General features: G+C 43.2%; 1 protein-coding gene across 2 annotated transcripts in view; it reads right to left on the bottom strand.

Moving 5' to 3' along the window:
- il17rd (interleukin 17 receptor D) overlaps positions 1 to 18,603 on the bottom strand; it is a 30,739-nt gene that overhangs the window by 4,184 nt on the left and 7,952 nt on the right. For both annotated transcript variants that reach the window (XM_080787053.1, XM_080787054.1), the window contains exons 2-14: positions 12,642 to 12,702; positions 10,814 to 10,936; positions 7,029 to 7,147; positions 6,484 to 6,604; positions 6,087 to 6,131; positions 5,813 to 5,964; positions 4,812 to 4,877; positions 3,748 to 3,802; positions 3,305 to 3,415; positions 2,879 to 3,063; positions 2,096 to 2,211; positions 1,375 to 1,626; positions 142 to 675 (exon numbers count right to left, since the gene is read on the bottom strand). In XM_080787053.1, the coding sequence (XP_080643179.1) occupies positions 142 to 675; positions 1,375 to 1,626; positions 2,096 to 2,211; positions 2,879 to 3,063; positions 3,305 to 3,415; positions 3,748 to 3,802; positions 4,812 to 4,877; positions 5,813 to 5,964; positions 6,087 to 6,131; positions 6,484 to 6,604; positions 7,029 to 7,147; positions 10,814 to 10,936; positions 12,642 to 12,702 (1,940 nt within the window). The remainder of the gene's footprint in view (positions 1 to 141; positions 676 to 1,374; positions 1,627 to 2,095; positions 2,212 to 2,878; positions 3,064 to 3,304; positions 3,416 to 3,747; positions 3,803 to 4,811; positions 4,878 to 5,812; positions 5,965 to 6,086; positions 6,132 to 6,483; positions 6,605 to 7,028; positions 7,148 to 10,813; positions 10,937 to 12,641; positions 12,703 to 18,603) is intronic.

Below are 18,603 nucleotides of genomic sequence, written 5' to 3'. Positions count from 1 at the left end.
CCCAGGATCACATTAGATGATTGACACAGGGGTGAAAAATGGGTTACAAAAATCGTGGGATAAAAAATATATTAAAAAAAAAAAGATGACCAATTTGAACTAACCCTAAATAATGAAACAATGAATTAGAAACATGATTACCTTGTACTGGCTGCAGGTGCAGATGTAGAACAGTGAGGCATGCTGGGACTTGGACATCCACTGCCACAGCTCAGACTGGTACCCAGGCCGACACCAGTACTCGACCCGGGGGTCAGGACAAGAACGTTTTTTCTCAACACTCCTCCATCTCCTCCCAGTGACGCACTCCTCACCACCACCTCGTTCAACACCAACCCAGACTCCAACCTCTCCTTAGCAGGAGATGACGAGGAGGAGGAGGAGGAGGAGGAGGTGGTTTTTGGAAGAGAGTCTGGGGATTGTGGTGACGGTGGTGAAGAGGAGGAGGTAGAGGGCCCTCCCTCTGCAGGAGGAGTGTGTTTGTTGAACCAGTGCGGGTTGTGTGCCATGTGCTGGTGCATGTTACATATGGAGACGTACAGAGATCGTCCTGATCGGCTCCTGAAGTAGTTTCTCCTGGAGACGTTGACCGGCTGGGACTCCCTGTCTGACAAACTGCTCTGACTGGAGTGGAGACGACTGAACAATTGGGGCAACTGGTCCATTAATTTAAACCTAAAGAGATGAATACGGACATTATTAGGAGAAGTAATAGCAGGGTTTCCCTTACTGTATATGCATGAAGGTGTGGCTGGCCTTGATTTCTTCTTTGTGCTTTTTCTGTCTTTATTGATAGTTAATGATGAAAGATGGCTCTGGCCATCATATGTCTTTATAAATTAAATGGCATGTTGGAGTATGACGATGCACAGAAGATCTGAAATGTTTACTCTAGTCTAGTGCATTCATTTATGAAAAAAAAGGGAAAAAAAGCATAACAAATATACAGTATATATATAAAAAAAAAATATGGGGATACAAGGCCAATCTGTGCCATCACTAGTTGTTGATGTGTGACTGACTGATTTGTGACTGGCTATATGCACAATTCATATATAAACTAGACAGATATTCTCCTGCTCATTACTGTAAACAAATGTACCATATATACATAAATATTCGAGTTTGAACACAAAATGCATTTTGAGAACGCCCAAATCCACCTTCAGGTTCTGGCTAAGGGACACTGAATAGCACTAGTGATAGTAGGAAAGGTCACGTGGTAGTAATACAGTACTAGTGGTGGCATATAGTAGTAATAGTACAAGTTATACTAGTAATAGTAGTTATAGTAATAATACACCAATCGGTTTAAAAAACAATGTCATATTAATGGCATTAGTAGCAGCATTAATCATTATTGTATAACTCTACCTGGTTGCCAGGCTGAGTACTGTAGGAACATCGTTCTCTGTGGAGTAATCAAAGTAAACCGCCATGTAGCGACTCAGTTCCTGGGCCCCGTCCCCTTCACTTTGCCTGGCCAATCGCAGCTTCTCCGCAATCATTGCCACTGCGACAATGAACAGGTCATTTCCCGTTCCAGCGCTTGGACAGACGCTGGCGGCGTTGCTGCGGCGGCTCACTGGAGTCTTCCCCCGACGGTTCTTCTTCTCCACATAGTACCTGGAGGAGTCAGAGAACAATACAGAAACACTAAAGAATAGATAGAATAGTGATTATAGGGGTGCACAAAAAAGGCATGAGCACACACAGAGGTGAGGTGTAGCATGTATCTGTCTGTAGTATGTGGGAGTTCTGGCAATTTAAGTGTTAATGTGTGCATACGCTCTAGTCTGACTGAACCAGTGGTTCTCAACTTTTTATAAATGAGCGAAAATAGCAAATCTACAGCGTGTTGCTTCGCGTAACATTGCGAGCTTGCAGATCTGAAATTTTCAGTACTTCTTAAACATTTAAAAAATGTGTCTATGAAATTGACTAAAATTATTATTATTTTTATGAAATACTTTTGAAATATATATATATTTTTCCAGTCATGAGATATTTACTCATGACCCATAGAAATGGTCCCTGAGACACATATGGGTTCCAACTTCCGCCCCAGTGTTTGGGGCAGAACAAGGAGACGTACCGTAGTCCTTTAGAACAGACAGTGATGATGTAGTTGGATTCATCCAGCCTTCTGCTGAGCCAACACATCTGGCCTTCTTTACACATCTCTAGATGCTCCCACAAGTCCAACACAACCTGATGATATATAGCACAATTAATATTATATTACACTGTGTCTGTCCATTGTCCATCTACAAAGCATACAACAATGCAGGAGTAAGTCAGTCAAGCAAATCTAGACCTCCCAATTAGGAGATACCAATCTATATGTAATATCACCAAAGCAACACTAAAGAGACGCTTGCACGGCAACACACAACAACACCACTAGATGGTGTCAGAGAGTCACATTTCAATTGTCCACAAGTAGGAATCAGTGAACAACCTCACTAACAAGTAAATTTGACAACATTGTTGCTTTCACGTGCACACACACGCACACACACTAGAGTCCTGCAAGCCGGTCGGGACCCGACCAGGCCGGGCTTGGGCCGCTCCTGTACTTGACCAACAGGTACTAACGTGGGGGTTTATTAATTATGTGCAGTGAATTTCACCCAGCCTGGACCATTGTGGTCATGTCTGAGCATATCAGCTTGCTTCTGCAGCAGCGCAGCATGCTGCGTAGTCACATGACACCCCACACACACACACACCCACACACACACACACACACACCACACACACACACACACACACACACACACACACACACACACACACACACACACACACACACACACACACACACACACACACACACACACACACACACACACACACACACACACACACTTCTGACCTCACAACCACAGAAGTCTTGTAGGAAGTAGGCAAAGCTCTGGATGACAGCCGTGTGTTTGGGTCCGTCTCTGTTGGAGTAACAAACCATCACTTTGGGGCGGGGCCATGGACGTTCGGCCCCCAGCGCTGCGCTGTGACTGGATGACTCGCTGCTCTCCTCGTCCAATTGGCTGTAGATGTTTTCTAAGAGAAAGGAAGAGTAAGGTGAGAAGAGCAAATGCAAAGCAAACGTAAATTACATGTTTTTGGCCACCGACAGCCATCTCATAATTAGGTCCACGGACCCTCAAGAAGCATATATTTGAGCTATGGACTTCTATATCTGCTATTTTTGAATAGCCAACCAAAATCTAAAATGACACAGATGCTTTCCCGGTTTTAACGGGTTAAAACAAGATGATTTCCATGTATCAATATATGTTACCTTGTTGTTTCTTGCGACACATGACCGTAAAGAGGGTAGCGAAGGCAGACATGAGGACCAGAGGAACAGTGATAGCCATGGCCCTGATGGGCCCTGCCCAGGGGGAGTGCACTGGAACACAACACAACACAAAGACATAGTTGAAAACAGACAAGTTTTTGATGTGCGATGAAGCATAAATGATAGGCTTTAGTCTGGCTAACACACACATTTGGATAACTAATTACCGTCGCAAACCCAAGGGAAATATATTAGAGTGCGAAACTATGCGCGCAGAACTAAGTGCACAGAATCAAACACACTTAAAACTTACATACTCAGCAATGAGACAGACTAGTACACATCTGTGCATATGTGTGTGTGTGCATGTGTGTGTGTGTGTGTGTGTGTGTGTGTGTGTGTGTGTGTGTGTGTGTGTGTGTGTGTGTGTGTGTGTGTCTCACCTTGGCTGACGTGGTACTGAGTTTGTCTCCTAGTGATGTTATTGTCATCTCTCAGCTGAGAGAAAGAGAGAGAGAGGAGAGAGAGGGTGGGAAGGGTAAATGGTTTGTTATCTACTGTACACTGCAATGGTCAACGTTTTTACAGAACGACTTGGGGTAATGCCACGTCAACAAGTTCATAACATGCCGAGTAGCATCTAGCTACTGTCAACAAGTCAACAAGAAAAACAAGAAAGTCAACAATAAATACATTTAACAGATCTGTAAGATCTGTAAAACATTTAACAGCAAGAGCATTTATTCACCGTATGATAAACTGTACACATTGCACTGCTGCTGCATTCACAACTTTACCTCCAAAGCACAATTTATATTCTGGACAATGACAATGTTGCATATGAAAAAAAAAGAAAGAGCAAGGAGTGCATGCACCGAACAAGAAAACTCAAAACTAGATTATGTATTTACAAAGAGCATCATGATTAATTTTTCAATGCACCGATTGCAATTGTCACATAATTGTATCAATTATTAACTGTTGCCAAGCCGGATAACTTCCATGAATTAAAAATACAGTGTACACAGTACACACCTGATTAATCTGTTCTCATTAGCTTGGTCATAGAGAATTAACGTACCCCCATGTGACATATCTCAGCCAGCCAATCAGAATGACATATTTGCTCCTAGCCGACTGAGCGGGTAGCTCAGTCGGTAGTGCTCTCGCCTTTGGACCACGAGTTCATGGATTCGATCCCAGGCACCGCCACCTCAGTGTATGAGTAGCACGGCTTGGGTGCGGAAAGTCGTGCGGTAAGTACTGGGAGGGGTCTAGCGCATTGTAACTCGCATTGTATACTCCCGCACGTTACCGGCTGTGCGGCTGATACCAACAATAAACCATTCCCGACCTACTTTAGTGTAGGTAGGTATTTTTAAGTGTCCTCTTATACTACATGTAAACTACATGTAATAGAGAGGCCTAACATTAATATACTATAATAATAAATAATAATGAGTTAGTGTTGTTAGTAGTTGGAGGGGGGGGGGGGGGGGCGTTGTACCTCAATAGCGTATGTCCCTGGAGACACGTCCTGTAGAACACAGGTGGTTCTGTACAAGTTCAACTCCTGAACATTAAAAACAACCAGACATACATACAGTCAGCCATCTGCCACCACCCTTTTTATTTTATTGTACTATTATATATACACACACTAAACCAAAACACACCAAATGGAATAAAATGTAAACAAAACTAGAAAAAGTGCCCCTCGGGCACAGGTCTCCACCAGGACAGGTCAGGTTGTGGCCTCCTGGTGGCGCTATAATAAGCCAATGTGAAAAGGGTGCTATTTCTTCTTACGCCTTGGATGGCAATTGGATGATTTGAGGTGTTTTGTTCCAAAAATATGTTTTACAAAAATCCACCTGGCGCTATAACAGGCCAATGTGAATAGGGTGGGATATATTCCTCAGCCTAGTAGGAACGTCTGTGAAAGATTTCACGTAAATTGCACGCTGCGTTCATGACTTGAGGCTTTTTGTTCAAAACGGGACAATCCTGCAAACTTTGAAAGCCAATGTTAGCGAATCAGGATGGAATATGAAATATCGGACAGATCTGTCTTGAGCACATGACTATAGAGATACTGTGTAACGATTTGCATGATTGTTGGACAAAATATAGAGGCGTAATATCATAAAATGTCAGGCCTTTCTGGAAAATTTGGGGCAGAGGTTCATCGTTGGGATCTAGGGAGTGTGTGTGCAAAGTTTGGCATCGACCGGTTAACGGTGCCGGAGATTAGCTATACACAGACGGACATACGGACGGACTGACGGACACACACACACACACACACACACACACACACACACACACACACACACACACACACACACACACACACACACACACACACACACACACACACACACACACACACACACACACGGACGGACGGACGGAGTGCAAAACATACTCTCTTCGGCCTGGTGGACACAATAAAGGAAAGAGGTAGAGAAAGAATAAGGTGAGCAAAGTAATGAAAAAGTGTCTGACCGGTTTACAGGGCTGGGCTCTGAAGACCGCTTCCTGTCTGAGCTTGTAAAACAGGAAGTAGATTGAGACGCCAAAGGTCGCAGGGGCGTGGTCAAACATCACATTTAAGCTGGAACCCAACTGAGACACATTCAGACTTCTGGGCCTCCAGACTACACACACACACACACACACACACACACACACACACACACACACACAAATTGTTTGTCAGGACAGCTATTACATGCATGTGTTCATGGTTTTGTGTGACAAGTTTTGTTTAATTTCTTACATGGTTTACACACAACGTTGTCTGGACCCAGCAGTACCTCGCAAGCTGTAGGGCGCACACACACACACACACACACACACACACACACACACACACACACAAACACACACACACACACACACACACACACACACACACACACACACACACACACACACACACACACACACACACACACACACACACACACACACACACACACACACACACACACACACACACACACACACACAGTTAGAACAGCAACCATCAGTGAATAAAACATTTATTACCTTACTATTAATTTGGGTAAAAACAGGGAAACAAGACTATTTTTAGTTCAAGTCAAAGTATAGCTGGACCCAATCCATCCATCTCCAGTCAGTAAACGATTCAGTCAGTGCATTTTTAGACTTACAGTTTGTTCTGAGGAACGACGGAGGAAAGAAACTGTCGTTCATAAAGGTTGGAAAAGGAACAACGCGGACCATGTAGTCTGTGTCAAAGAGCAGTCCTGAGAACAGCTGACTGCTCAGCTTCTGAAAAAACAAACAAACATATGAAACAAGTAGTCTGTCTCAGCTGTCCATCTCAAATACGTGTATTTTTTCAATTGAGGCAAACCACTCCCTCAATGGCTGTGATTGACATTTTACGTAGTAAAAGAATAGGTTGTCACCGCCAAACTGCACAAAGTACTTGACAATTACAAGCACATTAGTCTAAATAGCGGGCTAGCTGCTAGATACATAAGACTGTCTGCAAGCAGGCGCACAGCACGTCCACCCAGCCAAAGGGAGGACAGTGTAACCAATGAAATTGATCTGGGCGTCATTTTCTGTATTTCACCTTATACCGACATTAACTATGACCTTATTGATATCAACTCTATAGTATTACTGTGTCTGTACTAATATTAACTCTATGGTCTTAGTGTATGATATAATAATTAGCCATACTTACAGTGTTTCTGTAGGAAAAGTTGAGTTGACGTGGGTCTTTGAGGACGAGGTGTTGACACTGTTTACCTTCTGGATTCTTATCTTCCAAATAGATTCTGAAACCTTTCACGTGCTCTATACCTGACAGAGAGACAAAAAGAGAGAGGTTTTGTATACATGTAGGCTATCTTCTTAGTTCTTTAGCAATGTGTAACATCAGAATGACCTTCAATATATATTTTTCAACATTTGTTGCATTATTGAAAAGGATTTGTTGGTTGTTCAACTGGCACCCATAATATGGGCCAAACCAAAGTAGTTAACCACATAAACCGAAACATAAACATAAACTAGTTAACCACATAAACAACATCCTGACAATGTGACAAGAAATGAGTTCATATAGCATTTCTCTCTCTCCTACCACCTAACTCCACTTGAGCTGGATTTGGGTGGAAGTGGTGATAATACTGTATAATGACACATGCAAGTATCTGACAATATATAAAGTCACAATACCAACTTTGATGAGGCAGTATTGCTTTGTTTTAAACATATATGGTTTTCTTAATTTCCTGAAAATATAACATTTTGGAGTTAACTGGCCCCCTTCGTCCTGGCCCTTAGCCCTTGCCCTTGCTTATGCGCGTTCACGTGAGGGGGAAGGGTTATCTCAATTGTCTGTGGAGCAGAGATTTTTAGAAAGAGAGAGTGCCGTCATTGAGGGGGCAGAAAACAGCGCTCGAGCTCTGGCTATGCAGTGCTGGAGAGTGCAAGCTGGAGTTTTAAGTACATTGTTTATGAAAGCAATAAGGTACACCCACACAGTGTATTTGCTCGGTACATGAGTATTTTCTTATTTAATTATTTAATGAAGCAACGTTTCGCTTCCTCAGCCATCAAAATACATTGTTTACAAATGAGAGTGGCACAAATTTTTGTTATGTGTGCAACATGACAACTGTTTTAAAGTATTGTACAGTGACAATTAAAGTCTCTGTAATGTAAGTTATACTATTACTAAAAAGGATCTAAAATAAAGTGATTTAAGATAATTAAAGCTGGGCTGTTGCCTTTCATTCGTTGAAGTGACTGAAAGGCAGCATTCTCGTGGGCAGTATTCTCGCGATACTGCCTGCTCAGAAACTGAGAGGCAGCATTGCAGAAACTCTTATTTTACTCTTTCGAGACGTCAATATAATTATATTGTTTGCAAGTCAGAAAATAAGGTATCAAAATAACCTGTGACATGTCTTCTTTCATTTGTCTGCTTTTTTTTTTTTACAAAGGTCACAGTCATAAAAAAATGATCACGTTCATGCCTTGTCTACTCGACTCCCATAGAGTTCAGTGCATAACGTGAACTTCTGGTGCAGGGCTTTGTGACTATTCAGCTCCCCATAGCCGCCATTGGACTGGCCCAATGAAGCGAATGGAGTTGTCGCAACTATCTTATCTAAACGCCGTTGGTTGGTGCTAAGAGTTAGCACTGCTAACACTTTGAAGCCAACAATTTATTCTCTTCTCATTTCCCCTTTTCCACCCCTCTTCCCCTCCCTCCTTCAGTGTCCTCTATTATCAGCTCTTCCTTTGCCCCTGAAAGAGTTCAAACTCATCCCTAGTTCCCTACCGTATAATTATAGTCCAGACGCACGCACGCACGCACGCACGCACGCACGCACGCACGCACGCACGCACGCACGCACGCACGCACACACACACACACACACACAGGAATGTTTCCTATTATTTGTGCGGGGACTCGGGAGTGAGGGAAGATGAAGGATATATGAAATTCTATACCTCTACTAACTTCTCCGATACCATCACTACATCACAGAGAGAGAAAGGTGAGGAAGAGAAGGCGGGGTGTCGGGGTCAGATGAGAAAGAAAGCATGAGAGATAAAAAGGTGAGGGGAAAAGGGGGAGGAGGTGAGAGAGAGAGAAAAGAGAGAGAGAGAACGACAGGGAGAAGAGGGAGAGAAAGCCGTAGAACTGGTTTTCCTGTAGTCAGTATGGAGGCAGATTGAACAAATACCACAGGCAGAAAGAGTCTCAGTCTCTCCTTCATTCACTACCCTTTTCCTCTTCATCTGTGTGTGTGCGTGCATGCGTGCGTGCGTGCGTGCGTGTATATACATATATATATATATATATATATATATATACTGTGTATATATATATATATATAGAAAGAGAGAGAGAGAGAGAGAGAGAGAGAGAGAGAGAGAGAAAGAGAGATCACTCAGTCTCTCTCTTTCAGTGACAGTCACACAGAGGACAACAGCTTGTATTGTATTATAGTGACTCAGAGAGTGAGAGGGGGAGGTTCATCTTACAGTTTAGTAAAAGAGCAGGAAGGAAAGATCAAAAAAAAGAAACACGTGACACTTTATACTTTGCACGCACACGCACACACGCGCAGTGCGCACACACACACACACACACACACACACACACACACACACACACACATACACACACACACACACACACACACACACACACACACACACACACACACACACACACACACACACACACACACACACACACACACACACACATCCTTCAGGGTAATGAACTTTGACTATGGGTGGATATAGTGCACAGTAGTAGTATGTATTGTACATCACACTATTATATCAGGGTCAAAACACTCCCATATCTTTATCCTAAACTTAACCACACCAAAACCATGATAGCTTGCCTTAACCACACCAAAACCATGATAACTTGCCTTAACCACACCAAAACAATGATAACTTACCTTAACCACACCAAAACCATGATAACTTGCCTTAACCACACCAAAACAATGATAACTTGCCTTAACCACACTCATAACCACATAAACTTGTAATGACCAAAGCCATAGAGTAAGACAGAGTTACGACAACTCTGTAGTCTAGTCTCCGTTCACTTCATGGTGTGGTTAAGGTAAATCGTGTGTGTGGTCTGGTTACGATAAGACATATGATTCTTAACCAGAACAAACTCATGACTTACCTTAACCACACCAAACCCATTACAAAACGTAACCGTAACCACACCAAATCCATAACTATAACTGAAACTGGGATATCACGTGCACAACCTTACCTCAACCACACAACAACTAAATTAATGAATTACTGTTATGATTGTAATTTTTGTTTTGTTTGTTTGTAGTGTTATTGTATTTGTGTATCTGTTATGTTTGTGTTTTTTCTGGACATTTTATTTACAAGAGAGCTATAACTGTAATGTTTTATATAATTGGAAAAAAAAATGTAATCAATAAATCAATCAATAAATAAATATATTGTTTAAAAAAACAATAATAATGAATTACCCTGTTTCTTTCCCAAGCAGCAATTCAGAGACAAAACAGGAAAGGCTGCACACCAGTGTTGGTGAGGTGCTGGCCTAAGGCAGTACATGAGTAAAAATGAGAAAAAGGTAGCCACGATGCTGTGTATTTATTGACAAGAATCCAACGTTTCGACCTAGGAGGTCTTCTTCATTCCCTGAAGAAGACCTCAGCTATGAGTGTGTAGCCTTTTTCTCATTTGTACTCAAGCAGCAATTGAACCTGGAGTTGAACCCACACTGCACCAGTTGGATTCATTCTAGAGTCTAACAACTTTGAAGGCTTTGACCTTTTTGTGATTGTTATGTTCTTCTCTCTTCCCAGTTTCAATAGAATCACTGTGGTTGAGGAGGGCATTAGGGTTTATAATTATATTCTAGAGACAGTCAGCCAGACAGACAGACATACAATATAGACAGTTAGACACATACCTAGTGGACAGTTAGACACATACCTAGTGGACTAGGATACCAGTGGACGATGACAGCTGCCTGGCTGGAACAGGACAGATGAGAGAAAGACATGTTGGATACCTCATGGATGGCATGTTTACCTACTGGAGAGATGACCGAACAATCTGGCAGAGAGAGAGAAGAAAGAGAGAGAGGATTATTTGGTATCGTAGGCAGAATGTATGCATATTTAAGTGAACTGAATGTAGATAGAGGAGTCCTCCAAATGTCCTTACATTGGCAACAGGAGAGAGCGAGAGACAGACAGAGAGTGAGGAAGAAGAGAGAGGAAGGGGAGACAATCAGTGTACATTTTGACAGCAAATTTTGATTGTGTTTTAGTCATAGTCTTTTGAATAAAATTCCATTTAGTTTTAGTCATACATCTGTATATATTTCATTTCATGTCATCTGAAATGTTTTTGTTTTAGTCTAGTTTTAAAATGTGTGGTTTTTTTGCAGGCTGTAACCGGTAATGCTTGATTTATACCTAGATGCGTGCTGAAAATAGCCGATCTGCGCTCTGAGTTTGTAGATTGGCTAATTTCAAAGTGTGACGCCCACAAGCAACCATGCATAAAATGACTTAGTTCTACTGGATCTCATTAGACCCTCCATTTTGATGAAATTGTCAGTATATATTAGTCATAGTTTTAGTCATCATAGTTTAGTTTGTGTATATTTCGTTTTTCGTCAGTGAAAAAAGGTAGTCGACCTCCTCTCTCTCTCATGCTGAGGAAGAGGAGGGAAGAGAGATGAAGATAAGCACTGACTCGTGTCCAATCCCACGCCCCTCCTCTCCATCCCTCCACTGCTCCATCTCTCTATCCATCCCTCTCTCCGCTCACTGGAAGATAGAAGCAGTCAGTCGTGTCGTTAACCCCGCCCCTTCTCTTTCTCTCTGTAAATCCCACTTTTTTTCTTCTTTCCCTTCTCCTCCCTCCCTCCTCTGTTCATGGCTGGCTGCATCCCTTTCTCTTCTTCTAACTTCTTCCTCCTCTCCTCCTCTTCCTCACGGAGGAAGAAATGTCACAAGGAGGAAGACTCTTTCTTCAACTGGATGTGTGTGAGAGAAAAAGAAGAAAGCAGGTAGGAGAGAAGAGAAGAGAAGAGAAGAGAAGAGAAGAGAAGAGAAGAGAAGAGAAGAGAAGAGAAGAGAAGAGAAGAGAAGAGAAGAGAAGAGAAGAGAAGAGAAGAGAAGAGAAGAGAAGAGAAGAGAAGAGAAGAGAAGAGAAGATTCTTCCTCTCCTTATACACCTCCTTCTATTATTCTCTTTCAAGTCACTGACTCTCACCCTCCCTCCATCCTCGCAGGCCCAGGAAGGGAGGAGAGTCAGTGATGTGTGTCATCCCCTACACATCACACACACACACACACACACACACACACACACATGCAAGCACACAGGGGGGCTCAGAGCGTGTCATGGTCACAGACAAAGGTTAGCCAGAGAGACAGGATGAGGAACTTGACTTCTACACAACAAAGAACACAAAAGAGAGGAAGGGTATAGTGTGTGTGTGTGTGTGTGTGTGTGTGTGTGTGTGTGTGTGTGTGTGTGTGTGTGTGTGTGTGTGTGTGTGTGTGTGCACGTGGGGGGTGGTCTAAAAGTTCTGACATTGTTATTGCTAAACATTATTCTACTTATGGACTCATTGGAAGTTGACCTGGTGGAACGCTATAGTTGAATTAATGACTAAATGGCTGGCAGGCGGGCGGACGGACGGGCGGGCGGACGGACGGACGGACGGACGGACGGACAGACAGACAGACAGACAGACAGACAGACAGACAGACAGACAGACAGACAGACAGACGATGTAACTTACTATCAGTTCTGAAGGTGACTCCTAACCTCCGTCCTGCTTCATCTACACTGGACTGGACCACCTGACAGAGAGGAGAGAGGGGGGGAGGAGGGGGGTGTAATGAGTGAGGCTATTCCACTATTCCAATTGATGCAATGTTAAAACATTTTTTACAGCATGCAGTCATTATAGTTGCATTTCATTCCCTTTCTACATTTTAGCCCAAGTAGGAGATGAAAAATGTTGCTATTTTTCCATTTCAGCAAGTTTGAAATTTTTCATTTTATGTCCCATGTGTTGTCTCCAGTGGCCATGATGTTGTACAGTATAATTTACTGCATGGGGTCATTGCTCTATATCCACTTCAAGCCCATGCCTTACCTCTACAACAGGGGTTAACCCTTACCTCTACAACAGGGGTTAACCCTTACCTCTACAACAGGGGTTAACCCTTACCTCTACAACAGGGGTTAACCCTTACCTCTACAACAGGGGTTAACCCTTACCTCTACAACAGGCCCATGCCTTACCTCTACAACAGGCCCATGCCTTACCTCTACAACAGGGGTTAACCCTTACCTCTACAACAGGCCCATGCCTTACCTCTACAACAGGGGTTCCCATGCCTTACCTCTACAACAGGGGTTAACCCTTACCTCTACAACAGGGGTTAACCCTTACCTCTACAACAGGCCCATGCCTTACCTCTACAACAGGGGTTCCCATGCCTTACCTCTACAACAGGGGTTCCCATGCCTTACCTCTACAACAGGTTCCCAAGCTTTTCCGTGCCAAGGACCCCAAATAGCCATAGCCTATGGCTTAACTTATGCCCATATTATAGAAATCCCTGATGTCATTAGTAGGCTATATATTGTATAAAGTGGAAAAAGCGGCACTCCAAAATAAAAGATGCAAGACTGGCTCAGATGCAATTTCTCAGATTTTATTGAGAACGCTGACACGTTTCGGCAGTAGCCTCAGAGCAGATTAACTTTTTAACAGGACTGACTGGCTAGTCTATGATCAAAGAGTTGTTCTCTGGGTGAGTTCAGGTACACACACGCAGCCACGCACGCACTTAAACACACACACGCAGCCACGCACGCACTTAAACATACACACGCAGCCACGCACACACTTAAACACACACACACACACACACACACACACCTGAAACCAATCAACAGAACAAACGGTATATGTGTGAGTGTGTGTTGTAATAGTTGTGTATGTGTGTGCTGTGGTGGTTGTTGTCCTGCATGTGTCAGGGGCCCCAAAGGTCTGCATTTATGGCCCTGCATGGTATGTGAGCATGTTTTCATGTTGTGGTGTATGTGTGCGTGCGTGCATGCCGTTGCGTGCGTGCATGAGAGAGAGACAGAGAGAGTTTTATGGCCGTGTGGCTCACACCTCTGAAACAAGGCTGGAGGGTGCGTGTGTGTGTGTGTGTGTGTGTGTGTAGCCTATGTGTCTCAGAGAGAGAGAGAGAGAGAGAGAGAGAGAGAGAGAGAGAGAGAGAGAGAGAGAGAGAGAGAGAGAGAGAGAGAGAAAGAGAGTCAGAGTAGGCGCCTGCTAATAAGCACAACATGCCCATATGCGCACACACAATTTATAATTTGATGTACGTGCATTTACACCGGCCAGATATTTTGTAATCTCTAGTCTAGACCATGTACAGCTCATGACAATCATATGCAGAATAGTCAAACGGAAACATGTTAATGATGTTACAAACAAACAGCCCCACATACCACACTCAAAAAGTATCACCAGCAGTTGCATATATGCCTTGCTTCACAGACTATGCCTTGTTGGAGACAGTTATGCTGTATGGTAATGGCACACAACTGTTCTTGAAGAACACTTCCGTGGGACATGTACCGCAAGAAGGCGTCCGGGAATTTTCTTGGATTGTACAAATATGCACAGGCAGGGGCAGCCTTAAAGGTCGGGAAACTATTATGATTTTAAAAAGAAAAGAAACTTTTTGTTGTGTGTATTTTCGGACTTCAAAGCATGAACAGCATACAGCACAGCCAAGTAGAAAAATACACACAAGCAGCTGTATTAAAGAATAATTTTACTTGAAATTACTGTAGGAACTGGGAGGCAGCATAGACATATACAATGATGCAATCACCACTCTCAGCGCTGCAGTGAGTGCACACACCGGGAAGTGGGAGAAATTACAAACAAACAGGTCAACCTGACATGACAGGTCAAGTACCTGCAGTGATTATTAGCTGCTGCTAACTAGTGGTAAGTGGACATACAGGATGAGGCTGAATGGCTGATATATAATATTACTACTATACTACTACAAATAATAATAATAAAAAAATAAAGGAAGCTCGAGGCCTGTTTCAATTAAAACGATTGAAACATACATATATAGTCTAAACTAAAGCCTTGTGTCGCCAGGATTTAAAAAAACATGGGGGAAAAGTTGAGTCGGTGATGTCACATCACTGACCAATCCTTGGTATCTTTATAACCAGCTTTGAGCATAATGGCGTCCATGCTACTTCCGTGTTGCATAACAGTATAACACATTTAGAAGAAATGGATAGAATGCACAGAGAGGAGAGGAGAGGAGTTCAGGGTGTCTTACATTCTTCCTTTGCCAGGTGTTCACTAATGATTATCATTACCTCTCTGCGTCTCTCTCCCTCTTCCTCTCTGTCTCTCTTTTACACACACTCTCTCTCCCTCTCTCTCACCCCCCCCCCCCCCCCCCCCCCACACACACACACACACACACACATCATGTTATTGTGTACACACATACGCATGCGCGTGCAGCCGTGCACACACGCACGCACACACACACACACACACACACACACACACACACACACACACACACACACACACACACACACACACACACACACGCAGAGTAATCCTAGCTGTGGTAATCAGAGGGTTAATTAGTGGAGTTAGACAGACTTCCTGTCTGATGAGACAGAGTGCAATTACACAGAGAGAGAGAGAGAGAGAGAGAGAGAGAGAGAGAGGGAGAGAGGGGGGGGTTAGTGCTTAGACTGAGAGGGGCATGGAAAGAAAGAAAGAAAGAAAGAAAGAAAGAAAGAAAGAAAGAAAGAAAGAAAGAAAGAAAGAAAGAAAGAAAGAAAGAAAGAAGGAAAGAAAGAAAGAAAGGTGAGGTACTTCCATGACATACTTTAAGCTCTCTCACCAGGCAGTCAGGCACACACAATTCACATACACACTACACACACCTCCCTCCCTCTCCCTCATTTTGTTTAGAGGCACCAGACATATTCCAGATGTTGTGGGGAGTGTTCTGGAGTGGAGTCTGCACACACACTTCTGCGCAGTATATGCACGCACGCACACCCATCACACACACACACACACACACACACACACACACACACACACACACACACACACACACACACACACACACACACACACGAACACACCTGACCCCTGTTAACCTGTACATCTATAGAAGATTGGCAACAGATTTACCTCCGCAAGCACGCACACACGTTGTGTCTTTGTACACAACCATGTAAGGCTGTGTGTGTGTGTGTGTGTGTGTGTGTGTGTGTGTGTGTGTGTGTGTGTGTGTGTGTGTGTGTGTGTGTGTGTGTGTGTGTGTGTGTGTGTGTAGATATATCAGTTGATCATGGAAGGCTTCAGGGCACCAATCACAGCCATGTTTTCCTTAATGTCTTCCTGTCACACACTCACACACACATAAAAGCATGCACGTACCCGCGCGCACACACACACACACACACACACACACACACACACACACACACACACACACACACACACACACACACACACACACACACACACTCAAATACAACCACATGTGATGACTTCAGTAAAGAGACACTTGGACTGGACATCTCTTCCTGTCTCTCTTTTGATTAACTAACATACACAGGAAGACACACGCACGCATGCACACACACACACACACACACACACACACACACACACACACGCACGGATGCACGGATGCATGGACACACTACGCACAGACGCACGGACGCACGCCAACTCAGGTTTGTTTAATCCCCATATGTGAAAGCAGGAATCAGTGGATGTATAAATCACATGATGAGCGTGAACATCAAAGTGATGGCTTATACCGTGAGAACTGCTAGGATGGCTATTGGTTAGCATGTTTTTTAATAATAATATGCATTATGCTGCTATATGTGGCAAACAGCTCCAGTGCTGTTGTATTGGATATCATATCAGCACTCATGGGATGCCCCTTGTCCAATGAAATTCCTGGACTGGTCTGTAACTAACTCTTACGTAACAAATCTATGAAGTAGAAGTAATGACTTAAGACAGTGTTCCTCAAAGTGGAGTCCAGGACCCTTAAAGGTCTGTAACCAGTGGCGTCTCCAGGAATGACATTTTAGGGAGGCAAAATGGTCACCACGGACCCCCGGCAGACCAAATTTATCAAATTAGTAACTCATTTCAACATTGCGATTACAACAGCAACATTAACACCTTTATTGCCCAGAACAGAGATCTCCATCCTTTTAATTCATTACGTTATGTGCCCAGGACGGAGATTGGCCCAAAGACAGAGAATCAATTGTTTGATATCAATGAGTGATAGACTACAGTCAGGAGCGTCTATTGGGCGCTCATTTCCGCTTTGTGCGTAATCAAAAGTGTTCCCGTGATATTTTGTTAAATGCTTAGAGCACAATATTCTGATAGTAATCATTGCTGTATAGTGTGTTTGTTACTCCAGCTGCTCTTTAACAAAAAGAAAATAAATTTTCAAGTAGCTGACATTTTTATAGTGTTCCAGTTCCAATTTTATCTGCTCATTTCTTTGTGTCATCACTTCCAATTTCGACTCTACAAATGTCTTCTAAATCATGACAGTTTTCTGAAAAACCTGTTTCTATGTCAGTGGTTCTCAAACTATTTCATGTCAGCGACCCCCAGAATTATATGTAATTGGCCCCGGACCCCCATCTCAAAATATGTTTTTCCAGGCACCCCCCAGAAGCAATCCTCCTCTTCTGGGGGAGATAAAAAACGTTCGCTCTGAAAGAATATAGTCAAAGATTTGCGCCACATTTCCAAAATATCAGATATACAAGCTCTTAGCGGTGCAGAGTGCCGCGCTATGAGCTTGTAGATCTGATATTTTTCAATAGCTAAAGTATAAGCTTAAAAAACCAAAAGTGGTTCCCGTCCTGAATGGGTTAATCTGTATCCTGACTGAGTTCTCTATCCTGATTGGATAACATTTGAATCCCGACCTGAAAATGCATTTTCTGTCTACGGTTACTGAACAAACACTCTATACAGCAATGAGTACTATCTGAATATACAGCTGTTTAACACTGTTACTGAACAAACACTCTATACAGCAATGAGTACTAGCTGAATATACAGCTGTTTAACACTGTTACTGAACAAACACTATACAGCAATGAGTACTATCTGATATATAGAGCTGTTTAACACTTATTTTAACCAAGGAAGATCTAACAAGGTTCAGAGGAAGGTCCTCAAGCTGGTGTTGTGTTCAGACACAAACCTGTTCTGCCTGCCAGCCAATGAACACATAGTAGCACAGACCACCAGCCAATCAGCAGCGAGACAGCACAACAATTTGCATAAAACGAATCTAGTAAGCCCTGGAGCTGAAATACACACACACACACACACACACACACACACACACACACACACACACACACACACACACACACACGCACACAGTCACGCACGCACACAGTCAGGCATGCACACAGTCAGGCACGCACGCGTTAGAGAGAGAGATTATTACTGACCTAAAGAACGAGAAAACATAAAACGTACCGTAACTGAGATTGTGTGTGTGCGTGTGTTGTGAATAAGCAAGTGAAGGATAAAGTGGTTGCGTGTGTAGACTTAATAGTGTGTGTGTGTGTGTGTGTGTGTGTGTGTGTGTGTGTGTGTGTGTGTGTGTGTGTGT

Source organism: Protomyctophum bolini, assembly GCF_963924005.1.
Source record: "Protomyctophum bolini genome assembly, chromosome: 2".
In the NCBI taxonomy this organism is placed as follows: Eukaryota; Metazoa; Chordata; class Actinopteri; order Myctophiformes; family Myctophidae; genus Protomyctophum; species Protomyctophum bolini.
The sequence above is the reverse complement of the archived record's forward strand: the minus strand, read 5'-3'. Positions and strand labels throughout refer to the sequence as shown.